This window comes from Accipiter gentilis, chromosome 23, assembly GCF_929443795.1.
Source record: "Accipiter gentilis chromosome 23, bAccGen1.1, whole genome shotgun sequence".
NCBI lineage: Eukaryota > Metazoa > Chordata > Aves > Accipitriformes > Accipitridae > Astur > Astur gentilis.
The window spans coordinates 5,617,805-5,644,731 of record NC_064902.1 but is presented as its reverse complement, the minus strand read 5'-3'; the positions used below and the strand labels follow the sequence as shown (position 1 = coordinate 5,644,731).

General features: G+C 39.3%; 1 protein-coding gene across 14 annotated transcripts in view; it reads left to right on the top strand.

Annotated features, from left to right (window-relative positions):
- Positions 1 to 26,927, top strand: part of DOCK3 (dedicator of cytokinesis 3) — a 226,823-nt gene extending 199,896 nt beyond the window's left edge. For 6 of the 14 annotated variants that reach the window (XM_049826980.1, XM_049826979.1, XM_049826977.1 and 3 more), the window contains 15 exons: positions 1,747 to 1,888; positions 3,119 to 3,285; positions 3,833 to 3,919; positions 4,366 to 4,545; positions 5,528 to 5,611; positions 6,884 to 7,000; positions 8,251 to 8,372; positions 9,975 to 10,110; positions 10,701 to 10,782; positions 12,775 to 12,927; positions 16,513 to 16,631; positions 17,597 to 17,684; positions 21,132 to 21,254; positions 21,861 to 21,943; positions 22,439 to 26,927. In XM_049826980.1, coding sequence (XP_049682937.1) covers positions 1,747 to 1,888; positions 3,119 to 3,285; positions 3,833 to 3,919; positions 4,366 to 4,545; positions 5,528 to 5,611; positions 6,884 to 7,000; positions 8,251 to 8,372; positions 9,975 to 10,110; positions 10,701 to 10,782; positions 12,775 to 12,927; positions 16,513 to 16,631; positions 17,597 to 17,684; positions 21,132 to 21,254; positions 21,861 to 21,943; positions 22,439 to 22,945 — 2,190 coding nt within the window. In that variant the 3' untranslated portion in view covers positions 22,946 to 26,927. The remainder of the gene's footprint in view (positions 1 to 1,746; positions 1,889 to 3,118; positions 3,286 to 3,832; positions 3,920 to 4,365; positions 4,546 to 5,527; positions 5,612 to 6,883; positions 7,001 to 8,250; positions 8,373 to 9,974; positions 10,111 to 10,700; positions 10,783 to 12,774; positions 12,928 to 16,512; positions 16,632 to 17,596; positions 17,685 to 21,131; positions 21,255 to 21,860; positions 21,944 to 22,438) is intronic. The other 8 variants (XM_049826987.1, XM_049826982.1, XM_049826986.1 and 5 more) reach the window with 6 other exon arrangements.

The following is a 26,927-nucleotide window of genomic DNA, read 5'->3' as shown; positions in this document are numbered from 1 at the left end:
TTTCTACAATCTTTGATTTTGAAGACCCTTTGTCTAGAAGTCATTGTTCATGTTTCTATGAATGCTGCATCTATTTCTAGCCTTCCTGCATAAGTAAATTAAAACTGTCCATGTCTTCCACCTACGAGAAGTTCAAGTAAGGCCTGGCAACCCACATTCTGAGATCTTGTGTTGGCATCTGTCTGAAAAGTCTAATAAATTTAGCTTTGAGGTGTTTTCAGGGCATTATTTTTAGAATCACAATAACTTTCTTTATGGGCTTACAGTTTTGTGGATTGCTGCGATCAAAGGCTAAAATAGAGAATGCAGAAGTGTCACGAAGAGATTCACCTTCAAACATGGACTCACTCCAAATTTAATAATAGCTGCAAAGTTTGGGCATTACAGACTGAACTGTCAAGATTCATCATGCAATTTTTCTCCCAGTTCATTGGTTGCTGTGACTGATGCATACAAAGTGACATATGTCACAGCTGGAACATGAGATCTGTTCCATAAAGTTGAAATGCAAAGCCAAAGATAACTGCACTCCATGGCTGTGTTTTATGATTGGGTTTTGCTTCTTTCTCTTCGATTTTGCTACAAGATCAAGAACTGCTCAGCCAGAACCCTTTTCCAGTGCAATTAACAAAACATTATTGCATATACTGCAGCTTCTAAATGCAAGAAATAGAAGGGGGGGGACTGTTCTTGTTTGCTGGGATTCTTTGTTCTATGAAGGTGAAAAATCTCCCTGTACTTCTAGTTATTGTTAAGTGTACGGGAATTAAAACCACCAGAATTACAGAATTTGCCTGCTTTGATTGGTCTTGCATCAGGAGACATTAACACCAATCAAAATTGTGTTTTGTGGTAATAGGGTTAAGACACTGGAATACAGTCTTTATGACACTGAGGACTTCAGAAATCCTGTATCTCACTATTCAAAGTTTGAGATGGCTCAAAAAGCACCTAAGAACTCTGCACAAGTGGTTTAATGCTCCAAGAGGCATATCTAAATGCAAGCTTTCCATTACTAGTTGCAAAAAAAATTTGTTCATCAAGAGGAAAGTGCTTTTAGGGCTAAAAGGGAATTTGCTAAATGGCCACTGAGAATTCTTGGTAAGGCTTTTCCATATTACTCCACTATAGACAGGGGAGTTCCTGAGGATGTACTGTTCAACATGATAAGAGGTGGACTGTATGGCTATGACAATACAGCAATGATTAAACAATGATTTGTGTGAACACTTTGTTACAACTTGTCTCTAAGGATAACTGATAAATTGATAAACATATATCTCCTTCTGTTCTATGAAATCCTCAGGACTTTTATCCATCTGGTATAAATTGTATCTGACAGCAGCCTTCCCACTGTAGAACAGCTGAGCTGGTGACATAGTCTTAAGTTTTTGTTGATATGTTTCACTATAGTCCAATTAAAAAATAGTCCCTTTTCAGTTGTCTGAAAAGTAAATAAGACAAGACAGTAGGACTGAGCGCTACATGTGTATGGATCAGAGGCATCTTTCTGTTGAGAGATCAGTGGAATAGTCTACTTATTCATCAATTCTTGATGAAATACACTGTAAAGAAAAAGGAAGGAATAAAATATATCAGCTGTGTTAAATGCACATTTTCCTCTCACATTAGCATATTGACATTGTCATTTATATTTGGTTCTGAAGCAGTAAAATTTAAAGTAAGATAAAAGCCGGAAGTTAACTTACTTTTAAGAAGACTAATTTATGCTTGTCCTTCTTGCAGAACAAAGAATATGTATGTCGAGGCCATGACTATGAGAGGCTGGAAGCCTTCCAGCAGAGGATGCTAAGTGAGTTCCCACAAGCCATTGCAATGCAGCATCCAAACCACCCAGATGACTCTATATTGCAGTGTGATGCCCAATGTATCCTTCAGTGAATGGGCAAACTATGATTAGAGGAACTGTGGTAAAGCACAGAGGAGGAAGGTATTGAAAAGGTCATCAACTTGGATACCTCAGTTCCTAAGTGTCTTGGGTAGAGCTGGATATGGACAAAACTGTACACCTGTCTACACTAGACATTCATTGGTTCATTGTGCTATGTGGTGTTGGAGAAAACTGTCGCTTTTTATTCAGGGAGTAATGCAGGTCATATTTGATGTGTAAGGGAAATAGCTGTGCTTGGTCACCTTTACCAACAGCGTTGCTATGGTGCACATTTGGTGTCATTAGTATTCCCAATACCTTGTCTTGGAGAATATTTTGTTAGGAACTGATATTAATTCCAAAGTGGTTTTTTCCATTGTGTTTATTTTTTGCATCAGGTTTTTGGGGTGGTTTTTTGTTGTTGGGTGTGGTTTTTTGCAGTCTCCCTTTCTTTTAAACTGCTGAACCCTTTTATACCTAAGGCTTTGAATCTCATTTTTCTCACTGGTAATCTGTACTGTGATTTGATGCAGCCAATACAATGCTATATACATTTAAGGACTGAACCACGTAACGTTTAATGGGTCTGTAGAGACTTTTGGAGATTTTGGTCATGAGAACATCGCTGTTTGGCTTGTGTGATAACAGCAAGGATATCGCACAGGACTTTAACTGTAAGGATATAGGCAGCAAGTGAAATTGTTTGTATCTGTATTTTGGTCGGTTTGTTTATGCTTGCAGAGATCTTGTCTGTAACACTGAGGTTAAACTAGTGTAACTAAACTGGACTGTAAATTGATGAAATTAGGATAACTTTGGTTTGTAGACAAAGCTGAAGTAGCTACGGTGAGATTTTTCAAACGGAAATGCTAGATATTTAGGTACCTAAATAATCAAGATCTACGAAAGTTCCTGTGCAAATGAGGCACCTAGCTGTAATTAATAGGAACTGGATATTTTGCCTGCTGTAGGTATTTTGGATGTCTTAGTACATAGTCTCGGTATACTCAGGTATCTTGCTCTTTGGTTAATCTGGTTGTGAGGTAATGTAACTCTGTAGACTCTCCTAGTAGTGCTAGTCTAGCGTTCTGTTGTTTCACTTGCAAAAGAATGTTAGAAAACAGAGAGAAGCGTGACTTTCTGAATTCACCATCCTGTTTCTTCCCACAGCAGAGACAACTTTCCTGTTTGATGTCCTGTGGCTTTCTTTGACTACATAATTTACAGATTTACAGATCTATGCAGTGACTCCCATCCCAGACAATATAGATGTGCTACAAATGGACCGTGTCCCTGATCGCATAAAGAGCTTTTACCGAGTCAACAACATCCGGAAATTCCGCTACGACAGGCCCTTCCACAAAGGCCCAAAGGACAAGGAGAATGAATTTAAGGTAGAAGTAGTGAATAAGCCATGTTTAAGTGTTAAGCTCTTCAAGGTGAATACTGCCTTGGTATTTTATGCTGATACAGCCTTTCAAGTAATCCTGATTTGATGGCCAAAGATACTATAGTAACTCAAATAACAAGTAGCTACTGAGTGCAATAGTTACCTGACCTAATTAAAGCATTGTCCAGTTAAAGATGAGTTATTTTAGTGCCAGGAGAAATGCATTTTGAAGCAAGGATGGGGTTTTTTGTTTGGCTGCAGTTTTTTTCTTACTGCCATGTACGTCCACAATGTCGTCTTGGTTCCCATGACAGAACTGGTGGTCAACCTTTAAGAATTAATAGAAATGTCGAATGTGCTGCTTTAGAGCATACTGAATTCTGGTTTTGTTGTTCAAGTGACTTTCAGCATGACATTCTGCAAAGTTAGTTAATGCTTGGGACGTTAATGTATTCTTTTCTGAACTTCAGCCCCTTAGCACCTGTAGTAAGAGTACAGATGATGTGACTGTGATTCACTGCGTACCTCACATCCTCAATTACTCTTTGCAGAGCTTGTGGATTGAACGTACCACTCTGACCCTGACTCACAGTTTACCTGGGATCTCTCGTTGGTTTGAAGTGGAGAGAAGAGAACTGGTAACATTCATAGTTCTTGTAACTGGGGTTTGAAATCATGAGTTACTGAGGACATAGAATAGGCAACTTAAATCTTGCAGTGTAAAATGGTGAAGTTTACCAATGATTAAGTATGTCCTTTTTCCACCACTGAGTCTAAATAATTGCTGAATGTAACCAGGGGAATTATGTGAGGGAACATGACAGTATAATGGAGACAGTGCCAAAAAGATGGAATAATTGCATTGTTGCCATGTCTTCAGTATACAGAAAGAAGTTATCGCAACTCAGTGACCTGAAGTACAACGTTGCCAACAGTAAAGTTTGTTAATGTAGCTAATTTTCTACAAAGCAGTAAAAACTGAGAGAGATCACTGAACAATCCTAGAGTATCATTTCCTTACAAGGAAGATAATAAATCTCAGTGAAGTGTCCATGGAATTAAAGTATATTTTATTGCCTTTGAGGTTGAAGTAAGTCCTTTGGAAAATGCCATTCAAGTGGTTGAGAACAAAAACCAGGAGCTGAGAACACTGATAAGCCAGTACCAGCATAAACAAATGCATGGTAACATTAATCTTCTCAGCATGTGTCTGAATGGAGTGATTGATGCAGCTGTTAATGGGGGAATTGCACGATACCAGGAGGTAAGACAGGCTCTGCTTTTGAATTTAGTATCACCTTTTTTCAATTTTATATCCATTTCTATTTCAAAGAGAGTATGACTTAATAAGATAAGAAATTTTCATGCGCGTTATCTAGATGTGAGGTTAAAACCCCTACTTGGTTATGCTGCATCAGTGCTTGCCTAGCCACATGTCAACAGGAGGATCGAAAGCTGGAGTTGGGATATCGCATTGAAGTAGGTACAGTTGACAGTGGGGTTTCTCAAGAATGAAACTTGGCTTACCTGGAAATGCTCAATTGGCAGGTAAAAGAGTGAAACGGATTTTTTTTATACTGCTTACATTATAAATCCATTTTGTAATAGAGGCAGTGGGACTCATGGTAATTGAGACTGACTGGGCCTGTAATCAGGGAAAGGCACTAATTCATGCTACTCAACCATTATCTTTGCTAGCCTAATTTCAGACTCATTGTAACCCTAAAATCATCTTATAGGCGGTATGTTATCTGTCATAATCTTTGGCAAGCTGTTACTTAAACTCCACATTGCAAAAGGTAAGTCCAGGTTGAAATACTGAAGAATGGCATCAGCAGTCTAGGGGTGTGGGACGCATCTTCCCTACAGAGCTGTGAAGAGAATGCTCTTCATGCTTTACATTAGTTATCAATTTACTCAATTAACTTTAAGCACTTACATGGATGAAACTATATAAATTTCAAATAACTGGATGATACAAGGCTTAGTGGTATTGCTCATCGCTATCATATGGGGAAACTTGGTCAGATTCATGATTCAACAGAATCATAGGTTACTAAAACTGTATTGTAGCTTTACCTGGATCCTAGAGTGCTAAATGTAATAAAATTGAGCTGCTGCCTTTAGCTTAATATATTTAGTTTTCCAAAGATTTTTGGACCTTTTCCTCTCATCCTTTGACACCAAGTTACAATGAAATATCTTCTAGTAAGCAGAAGGCTTTTTTTTTTTTTCTTTTCCTACAGGCCTTTTTTGATAAAGATTATATCACAAAGCACCCTGGAGATGCAGAGAAGATCACACAGCTCAAGGAACTCATGCAGGAACAGGTACTTTTTTCAGATGCAAAAGGACATTGCTACAGTGTCTGGATTCATCAGCAGTCAGTCTAAACATATCAGGTCCAGTTGATCCATTCAGAAGCAAAGAATTTTGGTACAGAAGACCTAAAGTACCTTTAACCAAAAAACAGGGGGGAGACAGCCAATGAGTTTATGAACAGGCCATTCACCTTATGGGACATGAGGTGAAACTCAGCTGAAAGTAGATTAATTTTGTTGTCTGTTTATTATCCAGTAGACATCTTGCCACATTTCAAGTCTGCCATTCATTTTTGACATTTTGAATTACGTCTTCCCAGAAAACTTCAAGATAATCAGAGACAGGACAGGTCAGGCTTGAGACGAAACTGGCAGAGCTACATAGGAAAACTTAATGCCTGTTTATATTATCTGCAGTTTTATTTTTCCATGAAACATCTTGATAGATAAAGCTAGCTGGATGCTTTGATGGGAGTGAAATCAGCAAATCACATCCCTCTTAACTGAAAGTTTGGCAAGATATACTCCATTAAACAATGTGTCCAAGTCTGAGTAGAGCTACTAGGCCTATTTCTTCAACAAATCACTTAACTGCATTTCAGATTTCCCATCTGTAAAATAAAGATAGTGGTTATCTCCCTTCAATCCTCAAGAGAATGTTTGAAGATTAATTAGTCATTGTTTGTACAGACTTTGGATCGTGTAGGGAATTATATACATCTTAAGCCTACTATCATTACTATTTTCTTTCATCTGAGAGTTTATATAATCTCATTCAATCACTAATACTATATGTTTGACATTTGAAAAAGTGACCTTTAAAAATAAATAATGAGCAAAGAAAGAGTGACTATGCATGCACACTGCCACTGTTTGGCTGCATTATCAGAAACTCCTTCTAGTAATGTCTGTTGGCAACTTTGACCCCTTCTTTGACACTGGGTGGAAGGAATTTTGTCAAAACGCATTATCTGTGTGAGGACGTAATGCTGTTTACTCTGGAGAAAAGAATCAATCTGGTAATTTTTTACAGTTATCTCTTAACAAAAGTAATCCAACGTGACATAAATGTACTTGTCTCACACTTAAAAGTACTTGTTAAAGTACTATGAATTTGCCAGGTCTCCTAGGCTTGTTTAATTATCAGCAGCCTTGTAAATGAACTGTGGCATATTTTACAGTACTTTCTTGCACACTGACAGAACTGCAGGACAGGCTTCTATTCTATCTCTTAGACATGATTTTAGTTAGGTTTGTGATGTTATGTTTTCTTTTTAACAGGTACATGTCTTAGGAGTGGGTCTGGCAGTCCATGAGAAATTTGTACACCCGGAAATGCGTCCCCTGCATAAGAAACTGATAGACCAGTTCCAGATGATGCGATCCAGTCTGTACCATGTAAGCTGACAGTCATTTTTCCATTTTGAATTATTTAGAGTTATGATTAAACTTCTATCAGTTGCAGTAAGGTTCACAAAAGATCTGGGCTGATACAACATTGATTGAATCTACTGGATTGCCAAATTACCAAAAGAATTCTTGATTTTTGTGCAAGAAGGAAGTCCTAGTAAATATGTTAACTTAGCCTTCAATTTAAACCAGAATTAATATTTGTATGTTCTTTGTTGTATCGCAAAACAATTGTAAAACTTAATTTTCAGTTACTGTCTTAGCAGAAAATTATGTAAAACAGAGGAAGAAAGATGAACAGAAATTGTTAGGTATTGAGCTCTTCGAAAGAACTGCCATAATTGGAAGTAGCATGACGTGGATTAGGTCCTCCAGAAGTGTTTTTATATAAACAGTGACAGAAATTCCTGTTAGTTACATTAGGCATCCAACTCTGGTGATGAGGACACGCACTATTATGGGTCTATAGTTCCTACACAGTCAACAGAACTGCCTCCAGAGCATGGTTCACACCACCCGTTATATACCAGAGGTACAAATATCATCCTCTAGGAATGATGTCTTTCCTTCTATATGTGCACTGCTGTACATTGGTATTCTGAGACAATTATACTTGAGACATCTTTGCCAGGTGGGTCTCAGAAATTTGCAGTGCATTCTATTCCTGGTATAGTGAAGTCTTTATGGATACCTAGACACCATCTTGAACATTACCACAACCAAACTAAAGGATATCTTTCTATAATGTAAAAGAATTATTTGAAATATGTGTGTTAGCACTTCTAACTTGAAGGCTTTTTCCTCCATATTTAGGAGTGAACACTATGCAAGGATGGCCAGAAGTAACAGCACCAGAATTTTAAAATATGGCCTTCCTTTTTTAAAGCAGATGAGATCCATACAGGTGCAGTTGCCAGTTTGAGTTCACTACCTTTCTTGAAAGTTTGGACAAGATCTGTATTTTTGAGTCTACATTTCTTTTTTGAAAAATGTAGGTGGCTGTAATTTGGGCCACACTATGCCTCTATTTTCCTCCCAAATTCCTGAAATAGTGGCTAGAAAATGTCATTGGAAATGAGCAGGGAATGGGGTTGTAAAGCACTGAAGCTCTTTATCTTGTAGAAATGCAGGATAACTGAGGATAACTGTAGAGAACATTGAATCAGATCAGGATTTTCCTGAGAAGAAAGCTTGTAATTTTCTGTGACCATCTTAGCTAAAGTATGTTGCCTTTGCAGGAGTTACCTGGTTTGGATAAGCTGAGTCCAGCCTGTTCTGGCACTAGTACACCACGCAGCAATGTTCTGGTTTCACATGGACCTATGAGCCCAGAGAGCATAAAGCTGATGCATCGACACAGGTACCCTATTTTTTTCTACTGAAATATCTAGGATGTCTGCACACTGTTGCATTAAGATTCAAGGATCTAAGAAGTGGTTAACAGTACTGCAAGAGGAGCAGGATGAGTTCTGGCAGAGAGCCTTTCGTCTTCATTCAGTGCTAATTATTAAAGTTTGAGGATTGGAATCAAAAAGTTGAGAAATCCAATTTGCAGCAAATGCTGAACACCTCCAGGTGTTACTCCATCACTTTACTTGCTGTAGAGGCAGAAACACACATCTGCCACTCATCTCCGTATTCAGTCTGACTTTGGAGGTTCCAACTTCTCCTACTTCTCTTACGCAAACAGCAAATAAATGGGTCCTTATCTACCATAAAAGGAAAGTCTTATTGCTTGTTGTAGAACCCAACTCAATATGTACCCATTTTTAAGGATCAAAAAAAAAATGTTCACATCATTGTTTTTTATAATTCTGATCAAATCAGATCCCAGATATAAGAAAGGCTGCCAAGGTGTTTTGATCAGAATACCAAAACATGGCTGAGCCTTCACAGTAACATCTGAAAATGTGGATGCTTATTCAAACTGAATACCCATCTATAAAAACTGAGGTCATGATTGAGGATAAAAATTGTGGTTTTCAGGGCTAAACAGTGTTTTTGTATCCAGCCAGAATTGCTTATTGAAAATGTACATATCCATGCCAGTATGAAAAACAGTGACAGAAATGTCACTGAAGTTAAGAAATTTTAACTGTTCTTCTGTGTTTATTTCTCTTGGTGGGTCTACATAGCTCAGCTGTTTTTAAAGCCCGGCATGAAAAGCTGTGGAAGCTTGGTCTTGAGTATGTGAATCCAGGATGGTGACATTCTCTTTACTGTTAAAACTGAGTAGCTCTTATACTACTTCAGTGGCTTCGCAGTTGACAATTGGTGTCTGGGTGATAACATCTTTTGCTCAAAATTCCTCACTTTGTAAAGCCTTTTTTAGTTCTTAGGGCAAACTAGGGAGATTCTATAGTGTACAAAATATCTATTTGTGTATGTGATTCAGAGTGACAAAGAAAAAATTAATTTTATGAGTGAGATCAGCATGCAGCCTGCACACCAGCTGGGCTGTATCAATTTACTGTCAGCTACAAAGTTGCCTTGAACTGTAAGGCTGAGGCCCAACAGATGCAATAAGGAAAAACCTATTTTGACCTGCGTGTCTCATGCTTGGCTTCCTTTGGAATGTTTTTTTTTAAGCTGCTCCCACTCACCATACTTCAGCGTTAAAAATGAGAATGGGTTCAGAATGTTCTGTTATAAACAAAACAAATAGGCACCCAGTGTCATGATGTGATGTTAACCCGGCTTTGGATTCTGAAATTCTACATCCTACATACTAAGTCGTCTTACATGTAACCTTATTGTCACTTCTTTCATATTTACTCACAGTTATGGATTTGTTTAAGCTTATTTGGCCTGATTTTTCAAAAGTGTTTGACATCTAGAGGTGACCTAAAGCAGTAGGTAACTGTAGGTACTTAGTAGTGTGGCAAAAATCAGGCTTCACAAATTAAAACACAGGTTCAAAAAATAATGATGCCCCTGTTCTGTCTCTGGTTTTTTTTTCCAGCCCACTGAACTTGCTTGGTTCAGTCCGACACTCATCATCCTCTCTGTCGTCCCACACCTCCAGTGAAACAGGAAACCTGGTTATCCTAACAGACAGTTCTGTGGGGGAGACTGCTGAGGATATGTACCACATGCAGGTACAGCTCTAGCACAGCCAGGAGCAGTTGTTAGAAACAGCACTGAACGTGTTCTGGAGGGTTATGCTTAGGAGGAGTACACTTTACGTACCTATGTACGTGCTTGGATCTGTCCTGTGGTATTTTTCTCAAAGAACCGAATAGGTAGAATCTAACATCGTTCAAGAAAGATGACAGAGTAATTCAGCTAAGTTTACTTTGGGAAGAATCTTCTGTATTTGTACAGTGAAGGTTGACACTGTGGTCCAAGATCATACTGTTTCTGAAAGCAACATACTGTTGCTTTCAGAAAGTGAGATTTTAGTTGGCACGTTACTTATCTGACCTGTTCAACATATGCAGTTAGTGTGGCTCTTGGTTTGTGGGAGGGTGAAATCACTCCCACAGTCCTGAGTGGACATTAATAGTGGCCTGCACTGAAGCTGTTTCCTAGACAGAGGCTACACTGGGTGATCTGAGACAGGTAAATATCTAATGCACTGATCCGCTCAGTTCTCTCTTGATGATTTCTCTGCCTCCTGCAGCTTGTTTACCCTAACTCCAGGTACCAAGGCTCAGTCACCAACGTCTCTGTTTTATCCTCGTCCCAGGCTAGCCCTTCCACCTCAAGCCTGAGCTCTACTCACTCGGCACCATCCCAGATGATTAACTCTGCCCCTTCCAGTGCTCGAGGTAAGAATGGATGGGCCCAAATGAAGGGTTAACTGGACCTGCAGGCATCCCCTAAACTGGCAACCCTGTTGACTTATTGGTGAAAGACCACCTACACTGAAATATACCACTGTTTCTCTTTTGGAGCTATAAATGCCTCTTCAAAAATTATTTATTAAAAAATGTTTTTCATTCTCCAGAAATGGATTTAATCATTTTTTCCAGCAGTATTTGGAATGTATCTCTAACACATGCTTGGTTTCAGGCAGTTGAATTTCATAATGATTTCCATTGTTCTGCCACAAAATTGTGGCAGGCAATCTAGAGGGAGACAAGAATAGTCTTTGGTACAGTACTTAAGAGAGAGATCATGAAGACAAAGGCAAAAAAATAATTTTAGACATTTATTGAAATTATGGCACAAAAAAGAACTTGAGGCAATTTAGCAGAAATGTATGTATACAAAAGCAGATGTATACAATGAAAGTTGAAAGGTATGAATTTTAAGTCCTGGAGCTAAAGAAGGGCTTCCCTGATGGGAAATTCTTGAAGAAAGGAAAAATGTAAAAACAGACTCTAAGGGTACTTATATTGCCTTTGCTGTTACAGTAGCTGGTCTTGATACTGCTAATCATTTTCTTCCCAAGCCTCAGAGCTGAAGCAAAACCGCTCCATGCAATCTCCTGACTTTGGTGACTTTATTAAAGTTGGTTTTTTCCCTCTCATTTTGGATTCTCCATTGCAGGTTCACAAATTTCTACACTGCTTTTCACAGGCATCTGAAGGAGGTGTCCAGGATATAGTCAGAGATAGAAGCTGATAATTTAATTCTTAGCCTGTTTTCCCATACAGAGGAAGTCTATGTCTCCTTATGGACAGAGAATACAGAGAAGGGCCCTTTGTCTTGGGCCAGCTTGGGGTTTTTTTTGCTCAATCTTGCACTAAAATCTTAATTGACTGGCTGTTGTTAAGACACAGATGCATCAAAGTGATTTACGGGAAGGATCAGATGGAGTAGGAAGGTGAGAAGAGGATGTCTTCAAATAAAGGCAAATAGCTTCACTTATTACACCAAGGGCTGGAAGGAAGATAATGACAATTCAAATAGTAAAGTAACCAGATGAAACTAGCATAATGGGAAAGGGAAGATGGAACTAAATACAGGGCTGTCATGTCAGGAAGACATCCTTAAATGGATGTGCCTCAGCTGGCATGTGAGGTCTGAATCTTTTGGGGGATCTGAGGGGGTTTTGGTGCTCATAGTCTTTCAGGCTATTTTCCACTTTAAAAGTCCAGTGCTCGCAGTGACAGGCTGTGACAGTCTTTCTGAGCTCGATGACTTCACAGCATCACCAACTTCCTTCTTTACTGTATTCTTTGCTGTTGCTTAGAAACCAAAGTGATGAATGCCACAAAGGATATAGTGCTGATGGATGAGCCAACAGCACCTCCCAGAGATGAGAACTAGACAGTGTAAATGACCACAAATGAGGAAACAATAAGAGAAGTAATGATTTTGAAAAATACTTCTCTCTCTATATATATTGCATTCTTCACTCTCAGTAACACATTTTGACAGCCTATAATACAACATTTCTTCTCTGCTAGTTTTGTTCACTTTTAAGTTAGGTGAGCACAACATTCAGACATTACCCGCTGATTATGGGATTTCACTTCTAGTAAAGTCCCAGATGCTCTCTGTGTTTCACAGTGTGCAAGTCACAGTTCTGGTTATTACAACACCACTGTCTGGAATGGAGTTGTTTATAATGAGAAAACCCCTTACATTTAAGTTCCTCTGTGGTAATACAGCTTTGTTTTTCTCTTTGGTGATTTTTCTTTTTGTTTTGTTTTTTAATTGGGTGAATTTGATGCTTGTGAAAATGAGAGACCAGTATCACTGGCTGGAGCAAGGTACTTCACAAACATTACATGTGCAGCTCTGCCAATGCACCTCTATCCTTTTTTTTTTCTTTTTTTTTTTGGTATTTATTTATATTCTTTTTAATTTAGTGCTGGTGAAAGGTGCTGGATTGACAACACTGGAGGCTGAAGCCCTCTATTTATCCACAGAACAGATACAGCATGGGCGGCAGCCATGCAAGCTTCCCCACGCTGCCCCCACCAATGTGCCTCATCTCTGTCCTGGAGGGACCACCTCTAGAGGTGAGAGGATAGTTCAGTCACCATGACCCATCCAATCCTTGGCCTTTCTGCTGAGACTGCCAACAAAGCTACGATAGTCACGATGCTGCAGTTAACCACTTTTCAGATGGGAAGTATATGAAGGCCAACAATTCATTTCGTACATGCCACCTAAATTTATCAACCTAGCATCTTTGTCACCTGTGGCTTTAACCTGAGTGTGGTTATCTAGGATTTCTAGGTTTTTGTCAGATGTTTAAATGCTTCTCTTATGGATTCAAACATTAATGTAGAGGTGAAAAACTACTATCCCATTATCCAGTTACTTATACTACCTTCTCTGTTTAACTGCAGAGTCCTTTCTGGAGCTCAGCTACTAGCACTGTTCTGAAGAGGCAGGTATCTTTATAACATAGATTAGTTCCATTAGTGACCAAAGGAAGCCATGGCCATTTGTATTAAGAATCCAGCAGGAATTTTAAATCATGCTTGCAGTTCTCCACTTCCAAAAAATTACCCTTTCATTGATGTTTAAAACAGCAACACAAGCAAATTATTTGGCCTGTCCAAAGAAAACAATAACGCCTTTAATCCCAAAAAAATTTTAAAGGATAGTCAGTAAAAAAGACAGTAAATTAATCTTTTGATTCTATCACTGAACAGCACATTAAAGCAGCAAACCTAACACTAGTTATAATATACACAAGTTAGAGCAAAAGCCTTAAATAGAATTGTAATCAGAATACAGTAAGAATTTTCTAACTCTGTGCTAGCGATAAAGACATTACTGGTTACTCTATTTTTCAGGTTAACAAGCATGCATCTTTCAGTTTTCACCTGGCTTGACCCTTGTGTAGCTTCTTCCCTATCAAGAAAGCAACACTGTTGTTGTATGGAGGATCAGTAAGAAATTCAGAGTTTGTTTTGGCTTCATTTGAGGTGACTCATGAGGCACTGCTCTAACCTTACTTGAGTTAAAAGATTATGTACGCTGATGTTCGTTACACAGAAACTGTAACACAAAAAGGCCTGGAAAGAGCTAGGAGCGGCTTAGGTTTTTTTCAGTGATTTCATATAAAATATGGTTGGGACTCCATGCACTCTAAAAGTAACTCCCACTTGACACTTGATGACTTACCTCTTAAGGCATCCCTACTGCTTCCTCAACACAGCCCCCTTTTTAAGGTGTAGAAAATGAGTCCTGGTGTCTTATTCAGCACTTCGCAAGAACCTATATACTTACATTAAAAACTTCCTTCTTAAAGCAAAAAAAGTTATGATTTGGTTCAGGAGCAAACTGTTTTCATAACAGTAATGAAAATCATGAATCAGGAGAGAAGATTCATTGTTTGGAATTTAACTACATTAATTTTCAGTTTCATTCCTTAAAATTAGTACTTATGACAAGTGGATTAACATTCTCATAATTAAAAAAGAAAAACTACCTCTGGCTTCAGCGTAGGTTTTCCTTTCTCATTAATAGTACACACAGTGCTTCACACATGAAGTGTACCAAGCTACAAGCTAAAAGGAATAAGCCCTGATACATGCTGCAGCATTTTTTAGGGCCACTGGCTGCTCTGGAAGCTTTTTAAAGCTCTTTTTCACCTTGCCAGTCCCTGAAAGGAGCCATGGTGATTGTGCTCTCTATCTGTCCAAAGAAGCAGGTCTGATTATTAATAAAATCTGCAGTTATAGCCACTCCTCTAGTGGCCCACAACTCAGAAGTATCAGTACTTAATTTTGTTTGCAGACTGGACAGTTGGCATAATCTGTTACAATCTTTATAGCCATAGTTATTTACAAATTTAGGGTACCAAACAGAATAACTGTTCTGTAAACTAGACTCTGCCACCATATCTAGCGCATGTGGGATTTTTCAGGTCATGCAGTGCAAGGTCTGTGGAAACTATAATCCCATATAAACTGATGGCACACAGAGGTGGTTTGCATCTTGGATATAAAAGAACAAGGATGACAAGATAAATAAAAGGGAAAAGTTTACAGTCTAGGTTGTGCTGTGATGCAGTTCTAGGCACGCCTAAAAGTTCAGCATCTTTACATTTGTCATGCAGAAACAGGACTATCTGTGATGTGTGAGTAAAAGAGACTCAGCATAAAGCGTTAACACTGTGTTTTCCAATCTGATGTTGTATATAAGAGCAAATAATGTTGTCTAATTATGTTTCTGTTTTATGTCTGGGGAGAAAATGAGTTCGGAACTAGAATGCAGATACTCTGCGGCTGTTCATGTCGGGTTTGGGGTGTAGATTAATCTGGGATCTGCCACACCGATGGAATTGTTGCAATTGTAGGACCTTATCCTCCTGCATTCTGCTGGACACATTGTTCCTTCCACTGTGTGCTGAATATCAGTCCCAAAAACTGCATGTTTGCTTTTGCTGGGGTAAAAGCTGCATTAACCAGCACCAGTGCCTTTGCTCTTATGTTGGAGTGCTGTTCAGGTAATGTGTGTGGTTGTGGAAAGTCTGCAAAAGGGGGCATGTATTCCCCAAAAGCCGGCATGGCTCTGTAATGCGCTGTGTGCTGCCATCTGTTAAGTGCGTGTTTGTGACGCAATGAAATAATCAGTGCAAATTAAAGCTCACTCCAGCAGCTTCAGAACATCAATTCCTGCCTAATATTGTGCATCCCAAGGGATGCGTATATCAGTAGTATCAGACTTTAGGAAGTCATTAATGAGAATCATTCTTCTGGCAAATCCATTGTCAGCTGTTGCATATCAGAAGGCATATTGTTATGTGGCACTCATCTTGAAGGACATGAGTCCCAAATAATTCCATGCACCAGGAAGCTGTGTACATGAAATACCCCAATATCTGAAATGACAACTATACAGATAACTAATAGTTAAGTGAAGCATATTCCTACTATATAACTCTAAGCATTGGTAAATTTTCTGTTGTCATAAAATGGCTCAGTATACCAACACACTCAGTAGTAATCATACATTGTCCAGCGGGATTATAAGCAAAGTGCCACCCACATTTATAGAAAATTCTGTTTATTATTGGGTTTTGGTTTGCTTTAACAAAGATGAAGCTAACCAAGATATCACCAACTAAATGGCAACACCTCAGACTATCTCTACCAGAACTGAGGAATGAAGTAGCTTCCCATAGCTTCCTGCTTTAACTGAATGGTGTATCTTAAGCTTTTATCCCTTTCTTCCACATTCAGTCCTAAAATGCACAATTTTATGGCATTTCTATAACTTTACAATACTTTATGGGGCAAGGGAGTGTTAGGCACCATACAGCACAGCCGCAGCCAATTCCACACAGATGCCCACTTTTTTTTTTGTTTGAAGAGGAAGCACTTTGCAACATACAACTAGGGATGCATACATCTTATACACCTTATATAGTTATGTCCTTAATTGTATATAACAAGCCAGTTCTTATTTCATCCTCGTGCTATGCACCCCACCAACAGTTAGCTGCTTAGTGGGCTCAGCACCATGTTTTCTTGAGTCCTGTAAGATCATCCATCTGAACAAATTGCAAAGGAGGACTAGATCACTGGGCATGCGGAGACATGGCTGTTGTTTGTCATGTGTACGTGATTATTCTCACTTGTTTACAGGCTCTCCCTCTCTACCAGATAAGTACCGCCACTCTCGGGAGATGATGATGTTGCTGCCAACCCATCGGGACCGACCTAGCAGTGCCATGTATCCCACAGCTATCATGGAAAATGGACAGGTAGCAGATCTAATTTCGTTTATGTCAGTTCAACCACCTGAAATGGTAACTTTATTTTTACTATTTTTGACCACCTTAAAGCTTCACTTTTTATTTTTGGAAAGCACAGCAACTTACTTAGGATCATTTTCAGAGGCAACACAGAACTTTTCATATTAATCGCACCCGAGAGCAACCCACTTTGATAGTCAAGTGATACAAATTGTAATGACTGTTAAAATTGCAGATATGCCCTGTGAAAATGGACTCTTACTTCCCAACTTTATCGTGTGAGCCCTGGTCTACTGCAAGTAGTCATACCATTTTATTTATTCATTTTTCTAGAACCATAGCTATCCTGCATTCTAGCCTCAAAGTTGATTCTAAATAGCTTTATGGTGATTTCCAGAGGAATCAAAAACCACGAGAGGCTGAAGTAATAATATACTGATACAGGGTCTCTAAACAAATCTGTGCCCATATCTACCACTTTCTCTGGACAAATTGAAAAATTCAGGGTGTGCCTACATGTAAGCATTTTAATCTGGCCCTGGCATCCTTTTGAAGGGAATCTCCGGATCATGCCCACTTATCGCACATCAGTTCACATAAGGTAACTGTCTCAGAGCATGCAAACTCACTTCTTTCAAATGAAACCAAAGCAAAAGGTAAACTCCAGAAGGGCACATGATGCAGTCGAGCTAATAATGGGCAAAAGACCAGGCTAAAGCTAGTTTGAAATAACTCCTCCAGAGAACACAAGCGGCATGAATTGTAGGTCCTCAGCACTGTTACACTCTAGAGATCCACTAGTATTGCACTGCAGTACTTGCTAATGTAGATGCAGCCTAAGGTTCCCATTAATTTTTTTAGTTAAAAAACTTTCTTTGCTTAAAAAAAAGTGAATAGAAAGCCCTAAGGTTCTGCACCAGCTGGTCTGTATTATTTTTTTTTAACTTTACTTTGCTAACTTTCTTCTCCCTTAGCCTCCAAATTTCCAGCGCGCCTTGATCCAGCAAATGATTGGGCCTTGCAAACCTTGCAGTGATCCCAACTTGTCTGTAGCTGAGAAAGGTACTCTTTTTCCTTGTTAGCATGCATGCTTTCTAAAATATTATTACTCTGGTCATGCTACAGCAAGTAACGAATGGGCTTCTATTTCCTGGCAGAGTGCATTCTCTTACATTTTTTTTAATTAACAGTTTAATTAACTGGGCTTTCTGCCAACCTATAGTCATTTGGGATCATTCACAGAAGGGTGGAGTTGCACAAACCTCTTTATTTCAGAAAGCTTTCCGAGTTTAGCATTTTGTTATTGAAACAAATCCTGCAGCCTTTACCAAGAAGAACATCCAAAGCAGCAAATGAGAAGTTACATGAAAGAAGAGTGCAAGCTTTCGACCATATTTTTAAATAATGAGATATACTGCTTTTTTTAATACGCATTTGTTGCTCAAAATATTAACATTTCTCGTAATCCCTCTCTGAGGTAGTTTTATATTTATTTAAGTTTATCATTAGGAATGTATGCTTTTTTAACACATTGCTTTGAAAAAAATAGGCAGAGCCCCTGCAGAAAAAAAGAACGTGAAAGAAGAGAAAGAGTTTGGTGTAAAGAAAAGGAGGAATTTGTGAAAGGGGTGCCATGGACAAAGCGATGGGCTCAAAAAATTATCTGAAAGGCAGCATTCTGAAAAAGCAGAAGAGGGCAAAATTCATGAATCAAAATCTGAGACAAGGAGGCTGCCTAAACAAGCAACAATCACGTGTATGGCTGGGAAAAATGGTATCTTAAAAGATTTTTACGGCCAGGAAAGACCATCGCAACTCTCTAGTCTGACCTACATAATGCATTCCATTAGACTTTTATTAGTATTTTTGTTTCAGTAACTGTGCCCGAAATAAATTGTATCTTTTTGAAAAAATCCAGATTTTATTTTAGAATTTCTAATAAATCAGAATCCACTATTTTAACAATGTGCCAGCCTTACAGAGCAGTCCAGATTGAAACCAAAAGCCAATGTACAGTTCTGAACAAATGGCAGAATGATGACAGTAACGAATGATGACAACAGAAAGTTAAGGCTAGGGGGTGAGGGATCAAGACATCCATCTTAGCTGTGTTAGTTTGAACTGAACATAAGACAGAGGTAGTGAGATCTTTATACTGGAAAGGAGGAAGATCTGGAAAAGGAAGGTAGATAAATATTTATTACCTGTCTAGGAACAGTGCTCTAATTTGTGTTTGTAGGTGATATTATGCAAGAGTATAGTATACAGTGCGAAGAGAAGGAATCAAAGACAGAATCCCTTCCAGAGTCCCAAAGAAGCCATAAAGACACAGATGATGTGCAACAATTGTTTTTAGGGGATGGTGTGATGGAAATCCCAGTTCTTCAGCCAGGTTGCTAGCATAAATGCAGTTACAGGCATTTTTTGCAGCCCTTGAACCCTCATCATTCTTTTAATTTAAGTCAGGATGCCATCTGCCTTGGTTTTTGTTAACAGTCATGCCCCATGAATTTACCCACCCCCTTCCTTGCTGTGTCAGAAGCTCTGCTCAGTAATTCTCATTGACAGCAGGGTGACGTCAGTTGCCCAGAGCAGAACGTTTCAAATGCAGCTTTCCTGCTAATTAAACTTGGCCACCAAGCCACTGAACACTGTTATGGAGAGAGAGACGTGCTAGGACAGAGCACCAGGAGCTCCCTGGTTAGGTTCCTCCCTGAAGTGTTTTAGAGTCTCCAAAATCCTCTGACCTTAGGATGATTTCCAGTGCTCCTAAATAGGTAAAAGGCCATGAATGAGGGAACACTGAGGAAGTATAAATAGATTATGCCCTGGGGTACCATATTCTCTTCTTCACATTCTTCTACTGCATCTTAGTGTTTTAAAAAAAAAAAAACAAAAAAAAACCACAAGCACAACAATCATTTTACAGGCCAAGCAAATCAGGTTTTGTTATGTCCTTTTTCAGTTGATGCTGGTATATTGCAGGAAGGACTAGTGAGGCTGGCATCATTATGCATCTTGTCCCTCTGTTTTAGCCTTTTGACACCAATTGCAGTAGTGCAAATTAGAGCACTCTGGCACATGTATAGGGGTGCTCAGAAAATTCATCTGAAGCCACATTACTTGTGTTGAGAGATGTAGCCCTTAGTTTGAACCTGTTTTCTCTGTCAAGATACTTTGTCTTCTTTGTATGCCTTACTCAGTCTCTCTTTAAAAACATTTACTTCTATATTTTTGTAAATTTTGTTCTGTCTTAAGAGGCTGTTACTTTGTGATCTTTTTTACTTTAGGGAATTTAGGTCTTGAGTAGCCTGTGTTCATGCTAACTCATGAACTAAGGAGGAAAAAAAAACCAAAAAACCAAAGAAACCTTTCAAAGTCATTTTAGAAAAGTAATGCACCAAAAGTGGCTGCTGGCATTTTAATTAAGGAGAAATCCTCTTCAGATGTCAAACTCCATGTTCATTTCTCCAGGCTTCCATTTTCCAAACTGAAGATGGAACCAGGTGTTTGTATCTCAGTTTTCTTTGGTAGGCTCATTGAATTACTTTGTTTTCCTTTTTTTTCTTTTCTTTGCTAATCTGAAGAAATTGCTTATTTGTTTTTAAAGAAACATACAATTATTGCATGTCTATCTTCTCAGAATAAATCAAGTCTTACAGTGTGTTTGGAAGAAAGGAAGGTGCATTTTAAATAATGTTTAATAATGACCGAATTCTCAAGATCTTGAAAAATGTTCATGTTAGAAAGAAGAAGCTTTCAGTTCTATGAAAAAACAAATTCATGAAGGTCATACTCAGTATCTTCTGTATGAGGAAAGCCTTCCTCTCTCTATGCTTCCTGATTAACAAAGACTTGATCTCTTCAGGTGATTTTGTAATACAAGGAGTCCAAACTGCTGTCTTTAAATATTTTGTGCTCAAAATTCTTGATCAACTCTGTAATCTAGTAATTGGAGCTTTAAAATCATGATTTCTTTTGTAACAGATTTAGGTGTGATTTCCTTCATACCCTTTATTCAGTCTTCACTTAGCCACTGTAGTGCAGCAACAGGCTTTCATGTGTTTCATGAGGGTTCTGCCACGCATTCCCTTCTGCTCTGTCATCATTTACTGCCAAGCAGAACAGCTCACAACTGAGATCTAGCTGCTGTTCCATCAGTGAGATTTCATTTTTACTTCCTCACTGGTTTGCAGAAAAGAAAAAAAAACACTAGCAGAGTTCTGCTGCTCTTCAAATCTGCTAGAAACGAGCTAAGGGAGTCATGGAGGGGAAATGGGCAAACTAACACTACGATCACCTAACTAACTCTCACTTCTGTAACAAAGCAGCCTATAAACTTAACACATTGTAGACTAGACAATGTCTTTGTATGCCTTCGATCCTACCATCCACCAAGTCCCTATAATCTGTCTCTTTACTGCTAAAGAGCACACCGGAAAGCCAGTCCTTCTGGCCCCACAAACTCCCCGTTATGTTACCCAAGTTAAATCTGTTTCAATCCTTCAGCTGTGCCAGCAGCGCCCAGTAGCTGGAGCCTAGACAGCGGAACCAGAGAGGCCCTTCCATTCCTGTCTGCCCACGTTGGGAGCATCTTGGCCCCACCAGTGCCTCCCCGAAGCCTGCCCCATGGTAAGGAAATGCCCAGTAGGCTTGCTGCATAATGCCTGCAGTCATGCACAGATAAATCTAGACCACCTGAAAGCTGACCTTAGCCTTTTTTTCCCCCCCTATAAAAACAATCAGAAACAAAACCCCAAAGTCTTTCCTGGTCTGCTAGGTTAGCACTGGACAAAGATTTCCAATTTATTTTTTTTCTTAAATCTTCAAATTTTTTGCAGTCCTTATAGTAATATGGACTTGCATCTATTTTGGGACTAGAATTAGGTGTGTGAGTGTTGAAGCTTGGCCTGGCTTCTTGCCAATGACCACCTTCAGCAGTAATTTAAGGTTACAAAGCTATTAAATGAAACTTCAAATGTTCATTGTTTATGAGCCTGTTGCCTTGCCATGAGATCCTTGACAACAGGGTGGGTGGAAATCTATCACTGCACTTCTCGTTAGCATTTTGTGTGTGTGACAGATGCACTCCACAGTATCTATCAGAAAGGAAGCCCTAAGTTGGAGTGGAGTTATCAGCATTTGGAGCTGCTACCTGGCATTAGAGTCTAAAATCCCAGCTCTTTTGCTGCAGTGAGGCAGCACAAATCTGTGTTTCTGATCCTTGTCTCATTCCAGGACACTACTCACTGCACTTTGATGCCTTCCATCACCAGCTCAGTGATGCTCCTCCGGCACTGCCTGCACGAACATTGCGCAAGGTAAAAAGGAAGTGGCAGGAGAGCAGAGGCATGTAGAAGGAAAATAATAAGCTCCTGAAGGAATCCCCTTCCTCCACTCCCACCAAGCAGCTTTTGAATACGGAAACACTATTTTTAACATGCTAGTAACTTACACGTGAGAAAATCCACTGAAAGCTCATAGCCTATTCCAGAGTCGAATTCTATAGAAATAATTTCCGCATGTTGTAGGCCCTTCCATTTTCCTTCTTTGCATGATATGCTGTGATTTCAGGCACCCTGATTATCACCTCAACTACTGTTTCTTTAACAGCTCTGATATTAAGTGCACTTGTCTGCCCACAAGAGGTACTCAGTGAAGTGCACATATAAACAAATAATCACTGACATTTTGAACACAAATGGAACTGCACCATTGTTAACGTGACTGTCAAAAGTTGAGATGCGGAACAACACATAAGATGCAGCGTTGCCTCTGTTGTCAATTTTAACTTGGTTTTGTTTTTCTCCAAACAGTCCCCTCTTCATCCTATCCCTGCATCACCCACCAGTCCGCAGTCTGGTCTAGATGGAAGTAACTCCACTTTATCCGGCAGTGCCAGCAGTGGTGTCTCTTCCTTGAGCGAGAGCAATTTTGGACATTCTTCTGAACCACCTCCTCGTACAGACACCATGGATTCTGTCCCCAGCCAGGCCTGGAACACTGATGAAGATCTGGAGACACCCTACCTCCCTGTCAGGTACAGTCTCTCTGAGCCTGATGTCCTAGAGTCGCTCAAATCCCAGCCATGCCGAAGCCACTCTGCTCCATCTGGAGTCATTCCTCAGGACACCATGGACCCTCCTGCTCTACCCCCCAAACCTTACCACTCCCGGCTGCCAAACATGGAGAATGAGGAGGGAATGATAATTGAAGATGATGACAAACACCGCCCATTGCATCGTAAAGTGTCCCAACCAGTGAGTGGTGGAAAGGAAGAGCAGGCCAGGGTAGCATGGGAGCATGGCATCAGTGAGCAGTAGGGACAACTCCTGGCAAGCAGCTCACATAGTCATTCCTTCTACAAAGGAGAGATAAAGGACTCGGAGAACAGCAAACCGATTTTCTACTGCCGCAAGTTTATGTCTGGAGCCCACAAAAGCAACTGGGCCAGCATGGGATGTTGCTGCTTTCCTTTTTAATTTCTTTTTACACCTTTCCGTTACGTTTTTTAACTTTCTGTGCAGTGGACAGTTTGTTCCTTCTGCAGTTTCTTAACCACATCGTATGGCACACAAGCCATAGAGACTTGCAGAAGCTGAAAAATACAATTTTAAGCAGGGGGGAGGGAAAGGGGGGAATGTGGCAAGTTCATTTTGAAACTGCTTTCCTCCCAGTTCTGAGACGCACATGAGTAGAAGCAGTTGCACTAGGGACATATTTCTTTGCTGTACAGAAGTGAAAGCTCATTGCTGAAATCAGGGATTCTATGAACTGTCAGGCTTGAAGGTGCATGAGCTGCAGGCAGTGGAAAGATGGCAATTCTAAGAAGAAATTGGCTCTTTTGAGAGCAGGATTGTACATATCTGTGCAGTGATCTCCCTGCATTGGTTCATAGGTGCTGAGGCAATCTAACCAGTGCTGATGCACTGATTTCCAAGATATCATTTCCAACAAACTCTGCCTCCTCTGTTTTTTATGTACTGTTTGATTTCTTAAATTTTGCTTTCCCTGGCTAAACCAACCTGCTTTCTCATTGGAGTCATATGCTATTCATCTGCGCTACAGAATGAAAGGGGTTTAGTAGCCACTGGAGCTACAACCTAATTGTAGGCCTTTCCCATGCCCAGCTTTGGGCAGGCTGTTGACACCAGCATTTCTATTCCAGTTTAAAAAATAAAACAAAAACAACCAAATTGAGTTTCTCATGCCACAGCTGGTTAATGACCCAGCCAGTAAAGAAAAGGTGGCTCAAATGCATCATATTCAACAATCCTTGCCTCAGGGCTGAACATCACAATCCTCACCAACTTCCATCACCCAGGAGCTGAGATTCATTCCCTGTTAACATAATGTCCTCAGTCCCTCCCAAAAACTCACTACAGCTGGTGTGCAGAAAGAATCTCCATTTCTCACAGCAGACAGAAAAAAAACAAGACTCAAGAAACGCCCAGTATATAGTATACACCCTAGAGTCAGGGATCTTAAAGGCAACCTGTAAAGAAGAAATATTGGTTTCCTCTTTTGCTTCTTTAGAATCTATAAAGAAGCTTTAAGAGCTTCTTCTCTCTCTTCTGGAAGGTTGATTTATTTATTTTTTTTCTTTTCTCCTCAAGCAGCAATACAGCCTTTCCTCCCACACACACCTTTTTTTATTGAGAGGCTCCGGAAAGGGCTAAAGAACCAACCCAAAACCAAGAAACAGAACTATGCACAGGTGAAGACAGTACAAGTCTATGAACATAAGCCTTTTAATCAGTATTTGCTTAGTTCAGTACATGACAAACCAGGAGAAAAGTCTGTGGGTAGCAGAGCCAAGATCTGTTCTTTGAAAAGAACAGTAAGAAATCTTCTATTCCTATTTTCATATTTTTCAAGAAACTTTCAATCAAAAGAGTATTAAGTATTTAATGTTTTTAGATGAACAAGCAATGTTCCTTCCTCCTACCATGCCCCACACACATTTTAGCCTTCCTTATAACCTTTTCCACCTGCAGATTGCAAAGCACACTCCAGAGGATGGTAACAGACCACCCTCTTTCTTACCACTGAAAAATCTGAAGCACATTCAAATAAGACTTACCTCCACCAAATAAATTAGTGTCAGAAACAGGAATAGCACTCAACTTTCATATTGAATTCTTGCCCTAATCACTCAGTTTTTCATGCTACTAACAGCATAAAGAAGCAAAAAAAGGATATTTTAAGTCTTTTACAGGTCACCTTTAGCACTACCTCTAAATACAGTGACTGGGCAGAGTACGTTGCTTCTGAACTCTCCTAAAGATGGTCTGGGCTCAGCAGTCACATGAAGGGGATTTTAAGAGGATTTGTTTATTTTCTTTCTCAAGCTCTAGCCCATGCAAAACCACTGAGTTACAGATTTGTTTCTTAAATGGCCTGTTTGGCTGGAACAAAGTCTCTCTTGCTTCCTCTATTTTGTTACTAATGCAGGCTGCTTGTAATCATTATATCCTTCACACTTAAGACAATGATAATAAAACCTGGCCTATAGTGGATGTTTCATCTTTAGCGGGAAGGAGAGTCTTCCAATGCTAGGACAGTCCTAAACGTTAATGAACCAAGCCAGATCTCTGGTACAGAACACACGTATGAAAACTCAACTCAAAATTACGTTTTCGGTAAAGGTAAGTCAAGGTAATTCCTTAGAAATGAATGAAATATTTTCACATATGCTATTCTCTAATCTCACTAAGACTCTTCAAGTGAGTTTTTTAAGAGAACTAAGTAGTCAATTCCATCTCCCCTGCCCCGTTCTTGGGGGTTTTTTTTGGCAGGAAGATTAAAAGTAGTAAATGAAGGACTTACTGAGCTTCCTTATTGCAAAAAGACAGCAGGTCTTGCAAATAAAACTTTGGAAAACCAAGAATGCAACTAACATGGGACTCCCAGTCAGCTGGAAAACCTGCCCACTGGAACTCTAATCAGTCTTTCAAAATGTATCATCCTGCTCTGATTAGAGACATTGTACAACAGCAGTGAGCCCATTTGGGAAGTCTGACATTACTATGTATTTGTAAGGGTTTGAATATCAATCAGATGATCTATACAAATACCTAGTTCACAGCAGGTCCACACAGAGAAGGACAGAATAAATTGCTGTATTTACCAAATTTAAGCCTCTCTGGAGTTAAATTTCTGTTACTGTTCTGATATCTACCAAATATTCTGTCTCCCTTTCCAGTGCTTGCCTTAAAGGGGGCAGAAGATTGAAAGACTATTATTAAGACTAAGATTTTGTGAATGTTGGAACTAATACTTCTCGGAACTAATACTTTTCTGTAGGGTGAGGTGTCTTATAGCTAAGTATAACTCCAACATCAAGTTCAGTCCTGGAGTAGGTGGAAGCAACAGCAGTTGTTGCACTTGCCCAGCAGGATTTGAAGATTCCTTGTATAAACCACAGCAACAGGATGTTTTGAACAGGACCTTGTCATTCTATACTTGACTCGAATTCAAACTTAGTATGTACTTGCCTTCACTGGGTTTTCTTTGTGTAACAAAATAGCATGTGCATTCCTGAGAAAATTGGTGGAATTCTGCTACAAATCTCTCCATCGTCAGTGTACCTGCTGGCCCCATCTGAAACAAAATTGAGAAGGAACTACAGTAGTAGAAGAAAAGCAATTAAAACAATTTCTCTGAATCCTACAATTTTTTTCCAATGGTTGGGTTGGGTTTATTACTGTGTGCAAGACTAAGATTCTTTTCTGTCTTTTTCTCTGTTTGGTTTTTAGCTTACTTACCCTTTTTTAGGTAAGGGATATTGCATATCCCTTCTGTGGGAGAATCAGCCAAAACTGGGGAGGCTGCAGAGAGCAAGAGCCTTTGGGAAACAAATTATGTGATATTTAAAATTTCCTCTGATCATGCTTCTTTGTAAATATCCCCATTTGAATGCTGTGTATTTGTACAGGAAATTGAGCAAAAAATGTATAGATTGTGATGTCTGACTGGTATTCTGCCCTGTAAATGTGTTTTTAACCTCTGGCATTCTGTGCTTATTTAAAAAAGGCAAAAACCTCTAACCACTTCTCTTTTGTGTATTCATGTTTAAAATAAAATGAAAACAGCTATCTTATCTATAATGGAAATCAAATTTAAAAGGAAAAAAATAATTTGTACAAGTGTCCTAAAGGTACTTCATTGTATATATTGTGATAGCATGTTTCCAGAACCAACAAATAAGTGGTGTGAATTTTAGATGTAAATATCTGCCGTTTGTTTTGGGTTTCTTTCCCTTACCCATTCACTCGACTGCTGTGATGTGGAATTAAAGATTAA